Source organism: Agelaius tricolor, unplaced genomic scaffold (genome assembly GCF_023055355.1).
Source record: "Agelaius tricolor isolate 1412-34295 unplaced genomic scaffold, bAgeTri1.0.p SCAF_5, whole genome shotgun sequence".
Classification (NCBI taxonomy): domain Eukaryota; kingdom Metazoa; phylum Chordata; class Aves; order Passeriformes; family Icteridae; genus Agelaius; species Agelaius tricolor.
Genome location: NW_027269265.1, coordinates 55,471,168 through 55,480,979, shown reverse-complemented (window position 1 = coordinate 55,480,979; position 9,812 = coordinate 55,471,168). Strand labels below are relative to the sequence as shown.

Below are 9,812 nucleotides of genomic sequence, written 5' to 3'. Positions count from 1 at the left end.
CACTTCGGACAAGGGGAGAGCGATCCCGGGGCTTTAGCACAGCAGACCCAGCCTGGCTTTTCCTTTTCACCGCGGCAAAAACGGGAAAGTGCGGGGAAAGAAAAAAAAAAAAAACCAAAAAACCAACAGGGCCGAGGAAGCGGCGCGGGGGTTCCTCCGTGCGGGGCGCGCTGACCTTTCCGCGCTGTCCCCGCCCGCAGCTGCCGCCGTCGCTCCGGCGCCGCCGCCCCGCGCCCAAGGTCAGCCCCGCCGCCGCCGCCGCTGCCACCGCAGGTACGCGCGGGGATTGCGCGGGAGCGGCCGGGCGGGGAGAGCCGCGGCGTCACCGGGGAGGGAAGGGAAGGGAGAGGAAAGGACGGGAAGGGCAGGGCGGGAGGAGGAGGGCCGGCTCCCCGCGGAGGGCCGCGCTCCGGCGCGCCCGGCGCTCGTATTTAAAGTGTGCCCGGGGGCGGCGGGGCGCTGCGCGGAGCCGCTCCCGGAGCAGCGCGCCCGCCCCGGCAGCCAGGGGGGAACGAGGGAGGAGGAGGAGGAGGAGGAGCGGCGGGAGGAGGGATCCTGGCAAGTTCACTTTGGTACCAAGTGGCAGGCGGGCTGCGGAGCTCGGACGGGCGATGGAGAAGGATGAGATCCACCTGCGCAGGCTGCCGGCCGCCGCGCCCTGGGGACCGCGTAAGTCTCGGCCGCCGCCGCCGCTGCGCTGGGGAAGGTGCGGGATGGGGGCGCGCTCCTGCCCGGCCGGGGACGGGCTCAGCGCCCCGGCTGCCCCGATAAGGGATTTATTATTAGCGTTTCATCGACTATTTTTAAAAATCCCGAAATAATCGGCGCGGAGTACCGGTGAAATGAAATAGCTCGTCTCCCACCTCCCGCTTTCCCCCCCTCCCGCCCCCCGAAGCGTAAAGCAGTGTAAAGTCCTTTTAACCTATATTAATATCATAATTAAAAGCTCGTCTAACGGCGGGAAGCCAATCTAATTATGAAAAATTGCCGGAGTACGAAGTATATGTGACAAATCCTTGAATTGATGATTGCTGTTAATTCACACCGTGCTGAGGAAGACGAGCTGAAAAAAAAAAAAAAAACAACTTGCTAAATGAAATGGATCTGTCTGAGATTGTCAGTAATGTTTTTACAGAACTGACTAAATCATGTAGCTCGCTATCATTAACTAATGTGCTCAGCAAAATAAATTATCTATATTGGAAGGGGAAAATACATTCCTTGGCTGAGAAGTTGCAGAATGTTTGGAGCCAAAGAGCAGATCGTTTAAATGGTAGGGGGTGGGAATTTCCTTGGCTTCCCTCTAGAAATAAATCACGGCTGGGTGTCTGTGTGCATGCATGTGCACCCACATGCGCATTTATATAAAATCTCTGTATAGAAAACCTTCGTGCACACGCACTGGGACACAAATTTTGCAAGCACTATTTACTGGGCGCATTTTTTCTACCAGCTTGGAGACAATAAAACCAGAACCGAGATGCTAACCAGGAACATGCTGGAACACTTCTGATTATCCGGCTGAATTGTATACAAATGAAGTAAATTTAGCATGGCACCATTTATAAATTCCATGCTTTACAATCAAAATTCCAAATCTAGCTGTTTGCAGCTAAGAATAGCGCGGGGAGCCCTTTTCTTTACTCCCACTTTTTGGATTCCCACGAAAACCATTATCCTAGAGCCTGCTCATTAAATAGCCAAATATTTCACTGGAGTTCAGCCCATTTCTAGAAGAAATGCTGTTTACTCATCAATCCTAAGCTGGCCAGAGCACTCAGAATTTAAACTTTTTTCTTTCATGTCTGGCACAAAACAGGTGGGCTTTTTATAAGGAGCAGGGGACAGGGTTTCTGCATGACACTGGTTGTCCCGCCTTAACTTCTTCCTGGAAATAAGGAGCTCCATCTTTGCACAACTGCAGTGGAAGGCAGGTAGATCATGGGAAGCTGAAGTGTTGTGGCAGTACATTAACAGAGATATCAGTGAGAGGACTAAATGGTGAAATGGCACTAGGAACTACCATTACTCATGGGGCAGGCGGCAATTGATCATGAGGTAATCGCAGCAATAGGGTGGTGGTGAGAGTCCTGAGAAATCCTTTGAGTGACTTTTTATCTTTGAGAAGCAGAGTCTTTTACAGTGACATTATTTAATTTAGTGAATCACCCCTTAGCAGCATGAACAATTCATTGATGAGTTCAAGGAGCAGTGTTGTTCTCGGCAGCGTGTGTTTGTATTTCTGTTGATAACCTATCCAAAAGAGCTTGTTTGTAAAAGCTGTTTCTCAAACAAAGCTCATGTCTAATGACATAGCAGCATTTGTGGTACAAATTCACTTTGTGACTTGCTGTGAAGTCACATCCTTGAAGTTTTTGCACTTAAAAAAAAAATCCTCCTGCAGACAGCAAAGGAAACCTGCTCGTTGCAAGGAGTTAGGAAAAAGTTGAGCACAGTGAAGGGATGATGTAGGACAGGAAAGCAAAAGGGAAGCTGTGCTCCCCTGAGCTCTGGGTCGATACTATCTGTTGCCTAAATCCAAAGTACTGTTTCAGTTATCACTACCAAGGAGAAAAGTGAGCTCAGCACATTATTTTTGGCCCTGTCGGTGGCATGAAAGGACAGGTGTCCCAAGCTACATCTGTGCCCTGAGGAGCCGGGCTCCACAGCTGATGCCTGCCAGCTTATTATGGTGCCCACTCCTTCTCTGTGCATGGGGGAATTAATGAGTGCATCTGGTGAGGATGGGGTGAGGGTCACAACTGGGGTGGGCTCTGGGGCAAGGCAGGGGCATGTTGGCTCCTTAAAGGACTGTGGTGATATCCTGTCACTGCACAGAAAAGCTTGGAGGCACCGGGACAAGTGCCTGGGACTAAGCCCAGCTTTAGAAAGTCAAGTCTTTACCCCTTAACCTTTCAGCAGTCAAAAATCCCCTGAGCAAACATGTGCCCCCTTTGGAAACAAACTTAAATGCTGTCAGATGAGCACCCCCAAAAATGAAATGTTTCTTCTTCTCTTCTCTGAAAGACCTTGTTCAGCCCAGAGCTGGGAGTTCTAGCACGTCTCCACAGGTTTCTGGTGTGTACAGCCCTGCTTCCCCTGGTAGCACTGCAGCTCTTTCCATTAACAGTGAAAATGATGGAGCATATTAAGCTAATAATTAATCAGAGATGACAAGGGACTAATAACTGTATTGATTTAATTAGGACTTCTTCTCCAGATCTGTAACTTGCAGTCATGCACATCATGAACTTAATATTTTAATTTCTCGTAATAACTTATTAATTCCTGGGGTGAGCGCACACGCGGCCAGGGCAGCGGCTCTGACTTGGTGCAGGCACATGCCAGGGGAAGCATTCCCTGTCCTGCCCCAGGCTGGCAGTCCCTAGGAGCTCTGATGGGGCACCAGGGTGTGGGAAACAGGGCATGGTGGAGCCAGATGTGGTGGATGTGCTGGGAGGAAGGTGGGGAGCTCTGGGGCCACACGCTGGGGCTGCACGCGTGCGTGATGTGAAATATGGGGGAGAGCAATGTGCCAAAACAGAAGGCTGGCAGCAGAGTAGCCCTGGGAAGCAGCAGTGTTTGTTGGCATGGGGAAGGGAAAAATGTCCCTTTTGACTCGAATTGCACCCTTTGGGTTCTGGCAGTTTTGAGAAAAGGAAACGCTTGGGGATGTGCTGTGGTTGGAAAACAAGGCTCACTTTTAATTAGGGTCACTTTGGGGAGAGGAAGAAAGGAAGGGGCTGTGATAGGCATGAAAAGCTTGAGGACTTTACTGTGTGAAAGGCTGATGAAAGCCAAGTTTGGCCCCACTCCCATTTTATTGGGGATACTTGGCATTAACTGGGTTGGGTTTGGCATCTTACACAGCTGGATCCTGGGTGAGATCCCCTGGGATCTTAGCCCTGACCAGAAACCTCTCCAGCAGGAAGGAGCTGTTCTCACCAAGATCATAGTGCTGAAGAGCTGCTTGTATCACACTGTACAGCAAGGTCTGTGGCTCCTGGGGGAAGAGACACAGAGCTCAGCAGCCTGCTCCCTCTTGTCCAGGTACTTGGGAATCTCTGCCCCGTGCCTTCGGAAGGCTGACTCCTCTGCTAATACCCACGTTTGCCACAGAGGGCAGTCAGCACTGGGATGAGATCTGGGAAGCCTGTCCGAAGTGCTTAGCAGTGTCCTCAAGCAGGTTGATTGGGAATTGGAAGTATCCACACTGACAAAACTTGCATTTCATGTAGAAATTGTTGGGTCATGACGTAGGTGCACCACTGTCTCAGTGAGCTCCAGGAATGGAAGTCACCACTCTCCTTATTTCTTGTGAGTGTTTTCAGGGATTCTGACAAAGCCCTTCTGCTCACAGCCTCACATTTTATTACACAAAAGCCAAGTCAGCAGAGTGGGATGAAAGAGCTCTGTGTGATTTCTGAGACTGCAGAAGGTGTTCAGCTGGCACGGCGTTATTCACCTCCCCGACCTCACCCGTGTTTGCAGCCAAGCTGGAGATCAGGACAAGACTTGTAGTTCTGTCATAGATACAAATCCCAAGGGGAGGGGGCTTTACAAATGACAAATTTTCAGGGGTTGGCAGCTTTGCTGGGGCCCTGTCACGGGGTTATTTTCAGTGGTGCTAAGTCATCTTGTGCCAGCTGCTAGATGTGAGCAATGCCACTAACACTGCGCCACTTTGTTCTGGTGCTTTGAGAAGAGCACAGAGATAGTGGTGTCTCCATTGTTCCTGCGAGGTAATTTATGGTCAGTGTGGGCCTTTTAGCAGCAACCACAATGTCTGTGGGGCTCAGGATGTGCAGGAAGCAGAGCTCCTCTGCTGGCCTGCATTAGTCACCAGGCTGCGTCCTGGGCGAGCCCGCACGCCCTCGGGGAAATAGACTCTTATTTATTTGGTTTAGCCTTTGATTTGTATCCCTCATCCCTCTGTTTCTGAAAGTAGTACTACATCCTGGTGGGAGGGCCAGCCCTTCTCCCTGCCCCCTAACCTCCCTGCATCCTCCAGCCTTTCTCTGCAGCAGCTGAACCGTGTCCCTGCTCCGTCCTCACCTCGCCTTTGTTCCGTGCCCTTTGTGCTGCTCCGTGTGCTCCATGTTCCAGCTTGCTTTGCTCTTTCCAGTGCCTTGTCCCTGCCTCTCCTCTGTGGCTGGCCCACATGCCAGTGTTTGCTGTCTTCTTCAGACTCCCACAGCTCACATTTTTTGGACCTTCTGCTGGCAGTCTGTCCTTCCAGCCATTACAGAAACTCTTTCCAGATTTGAACTGATGGAAAGATAGCAGTAACACCAGACCCAGTGCCATTCCTCTTTAATATCTTTGCCTGCTTACCTTATCTACATATCTGATTTATTCTTGGCAGCTCTCTATCTGTGCAAGGACCTGGATGTACATTCTTGTTCCTATCAGTGGTATATTAATAATGTATACAATTACTGAGATGGCCTTTCAGACTGCAGCTCTGAAAGGCAGAACCTTTTTCTTTTTTCAAACTGACACAAACACCTATGACTTTTTCCACACAACTGTAAGTGCTCTGAGGGAGTTTTAAAACCTGAACTCTGTTATGAAAAGCCTAAGTGGTTAGCAGGCACTAACTGCTCTTTTCATATCCTATACATTTTTGGACTTCTATCGTGACATTAGTGATACACAACAATCTGAGTTATGTATTCCTGGCTCCCAGTCGTGCTGGTTTACCTCTCCATTTGTATCCTGATGAGTACAGACTAAAACAAGAAAAATCTCTGTTTTCTAAACATGTTGCAAAATATTTGGTGCCCCTTGTACATCTTCATTGACGTCAGCTGACATCCTGCTTGCAGAACAAGCTTGCAATGTGCACTAGGGATCTGTGTGCTGATAAGTAAGGTTTACTAAGAGAAAATGTGCCAGGGAGAGAGAAATACATTTCACAGCATTCAATTAGTGAAAAAAGGGAAAAGTCTAGCAACTAAATTACATTTTCAGAGCTGATTCAGGACACACTGTTAAAAATTGAATAGGAAAAGTGACTTCAGTGACATCATGGAGGTAAAATAATGAACTCTGAATACATTTTAAAACTCTACTTTTCAACATGATACTGTAGGAGTTCTATAAGAAGTGGAAAGGGAGCCAAGGTGGAAGTTTCAGGACTGAGCATCATTCAAAGTTGTAGGGTTTTTACTACTTTGAAGTAAGGGTTGTTAATGACACTTGTCCAGAGCAGCTCTAACAGTCAGAGAAAAACCTCCTGAGTATTTGTGTCTGAACATTTGCACTTTGGCATCTTGGCTGCCCACACACCACACGACATGTCAGTGAGCGTGCCTTGCAATTCTTCCTGGATTTTGGAAGGCAAAGATTTCAAAATATGGTGTGACTTTATGATTGTGGTATGACTGCCCAGAAAAAAAATAACTTCTGCAGGCCACAAGAGATGGAAGCTTTTATGCAAATCCTGTTAAATTCAACCACGAGTGCGGCGCGGCGCTGTTGGCCCCAAAAGGTTTCCACTGCTGGATTGGTGCTGTTTTGGGAAAACCAGCAAGAGGAGGGGAAGCAAGGGGTGTGTGGGTGTCCTGAGTTCATGCAGTGTTTGGGAGTTGAGCATCCAGATCCAGATTTAATCACCTCTTCGGTTTTGATTAGCAGCGCCACGGTCACAGAATCCCAGGGTGGTGTGGGTTGGAAAGGGCCTTAAAGATCATCATGTTCCACCCCCTGCCATGGGCAGAGACATCTTCCACTATCCCAGGTTGCTCCAAGCCCTGTCCAGCCTGGTCTTGGACACTTCCAGGGATGGTGCAGCCATAGATTCTCTGGGAATCTGCTTCAGGACCTCACCACCCTCACAGGGAACAATTCCTTCCCAATATCCCATCTGAATCTGCCCTCCCTTTTGAAGCCATTCCCCTTGTCCTGGCACTCTAGGCCCTTGTCCAAAGTCCCTCTCCAGCTGTCCTGGAGCCCCTTTAGGCAGTGGAAGAAGCTCTAAAGTCTCTCCAAATCCTTCTCTTCTCCAGGCTGAGCAGCCCCAGCTCTCCCAGCCTGGCTCCATAGATGGCTCCAGCCCTTGGGGCATCTCCATGGCCTCCTCTGGAGTTGCTCCAGCACATCCACATCCTTTCCATGTTGGGGCCCCAGAGCAGAGGGGAAGCATCCCCTCCCTCACCCTGCTTACCACGCTGGTTTTGGGGCAGCCCAATACATGTTTGGCTCTTTGGGCTGCCAGCACACCTTGACAGCTCAAGCTGGGCTTCCCTTCAGCCAGCAGCCACGAGTCCCCTCCTCAGGGCTGCTCTCAGTCCATTCCCTGTACCTGGGGATTGCCCCAGCTGGGTACAGGACCTTGGGCTGTCCATCTGGACCTTGGGATGTTTTCCTTGGTGTTTGACCTGCTGTGGGCACTGCTGATGGGAGCTGTGTGGACAGCACTCACCTTCCTATTCATTTCCTATTTGTGGTGGACCAGCTGGTGCCAAGGTGCATCTGGAGGGAGGAATCTACAGCAGGAGCACTGGGAGGGGGAGACCAAGCAGCTGTAGGCTGTGTGGGGACAGCCCCCTTTCCTGCTAGTGGGAATTACTCCATTATTGTCTGTATCCTCTGTTCCTGGCACAGAGTCTGGGACTGGTCTAAAGAAGGCAAATGCTTCTCTGTGAGTAGTCTGAATGCTGGTATGTGGTCAGCAAACCCCATCCAGATGCTTGTATCTCGCTGCAAACTTTTGGATGTTCTTCTTCTTCTGATGAATGGCAAGAACAGGTTTCTAAAAATAAATTAATGGTTTTCCCTTTTTACTTCCTGTGACTTAATATACTTTATTTATCTATATAGCTACTAGTCATCATCATTCTTCAGCTCACAAGAGTATAAACAGAAATGAGCCTGAGTCACAGAGTAAGGATGTGGAGCCAGGCTTTTTCCAGGATTTTCGCCAGGTGTGGGAGTTGCAGCTCTGGGGTCAGTGAGGGAGAGGGCTGGCTCTGGGCTTGTGCCTCAGGGGTCTCACACGTGGCATGGGCAGCATGCAGGGGAAAGCTGCTTTCTGCATCTGCCTCCAGTGTGGTAAGACCTTGCAGTTCTGTGCAAAGAGTTAAAAAAAAAAAATCCTTCAAAGTGGAATTCTTAAGGTTAATTGATCACTAAAGTAATAAAAGTGAGATTCCAGTCAATTATTCCTCTCACACTATCCCTAAGGTTCATCAGACCAACATCCAAAGCAACACTTACTCTTCTTTAATCAGCTCAAGCAATGTATGTTCACAAATTTATTCTCCTAGGGCACGCAGTCAGTTCATCATGCTTCTGCCCCAGACCAACCATAAATTTGAATTAAACAGATCTGAAAATAAATTACTGTTATCAGGAATTTTAGGTAGAGGTCTCCTTTGGGTGAAATTTAAGGCTGCCTCTGTACCACAGTAGCAGGAGATGCTGTAATTTTGTTCACTCATTAAAAATGGTGAGTAATCTAAGTTGAAACATGCTGAGCATCATTTCCTTTGCCAGGATATATCTTGGGAGTATTTCTCTTAGTGGCAAACAGAATAATGAAGAGTGAGTGTCCACATACTCCATGTTTTTTATAATCAGCATAACTGATTGTACAGAGGGTGTGGATTGAGTAATCCTTAACTTTCATTTCAAGGTTTTTGGGGTTTTGGGTATCAGCACTGTACCAGCAGGGTTTTGTTTGCAGGCTGCCACAATTTGTTTTTTAGGGTTTAGCATTGGCCATAGGGACATAGATTTGAGATGTTATTTCATCTTTGAATCTTTATTGCTGTCAATAATCCATTTGCCAGAAAGCTGAGGCCAGCTAAAGGCACCAGAGAGCAGCTTGAGGTGCCTTGCCAGGACACACTTCAGCTCACAGGGAAAACTCCTCTCCCTCTGCTATGGATTTCACATTCTGCCAGTTTGGAGAAATATTTGACTTCGTGTGCCCTGAGGTGTTAGATGATGTTTGGGCTTTTGGAATAGGAACAGATCCTGTTTCTGAACAATTGTACTCAAGGATACACAGGAGAGCCTCCTTTAACTCCCAGCTTAAGAGGCTGAACACCAAAATCATGACCCAGCCCTTTTGAATATGCTTTAGAAGGTATTTCTAAAGGTATCCACAGATCTTGGAGGACTTCACAAACTTTAGGGAGACATTGTGATAGCCCACCACTCCATTTGCATTGCATTCAAGTTGCAGAACTTCTGGCATATGAAAAGAATGAAAATGTTGAATTTATGGGTTTGACAGGCAACACAGAACAAGAACTGTCATTTCAGTTCACTTGAAATGGATCCAGCTGAGAGAAGAGAACATTTGTCCAGGGTGAGACCCTGTGCACTGTGTAGGGGAAGGAGAAGCAGAGTGCTCTGTGTCTGGCCCAGATCACACAGGGTGAAACTGTTCTAGGTGCTCCTTTCTTCAGAAATGGAGTTTGAACTGCCAAACTTATTCACCCTGCTGCTTACTTTGTAGGGGACTGAGGAGTGCCATCGCACTGTAAAAATTAAATAGCTCAAAATAAATTAAATATAAAATAAATATAAAATTCAATAACTCAAAATTAAATATCTTATTTTGTAAATTTGCAGCTGATCATTTTCTTTTGAGAATGAATCTGCTCTCTCAAACATGCTGAAAATAATGACAAGTCATTGGCAGCAAAAGAAATTGTCTCTGTTCTTATAGTGCCATAATGACTTGTCTCTTGTGTGTTGTGATAAAGTATTTTTGATTAATCTTAACCATTTAAGCCCATCTGACAATATAAATGAATAGCTGGATAATGAAAACCAAAGACCATCTACTAATTATCAGA

General features: G+C 47.8%; 1 protein-coding gene across 1 annotated transcript in view; it reads left to right on the top strand.

Annotated features, from left to right (window-relative positions):
* The first annotated feature begins 554 nt into the window (after positions 1-554).
* ANO1 (anoctamin 1) overlaps positions 555-9,812 on the top strand; it is a 70,790-nt gene continuing 61,532 nt past the window's right edge. The window contains exon 1 of the mRNA XM_071428365.1: positions 555-669. Within this exon, the coding sequence (XP_071284466.1) occupies positions 612-669 (58 nt within the window). The 5' untranslated portion in view covers positions 555-611. The remainder of the gene's footprint in view (positions 670-9,812) is intronic.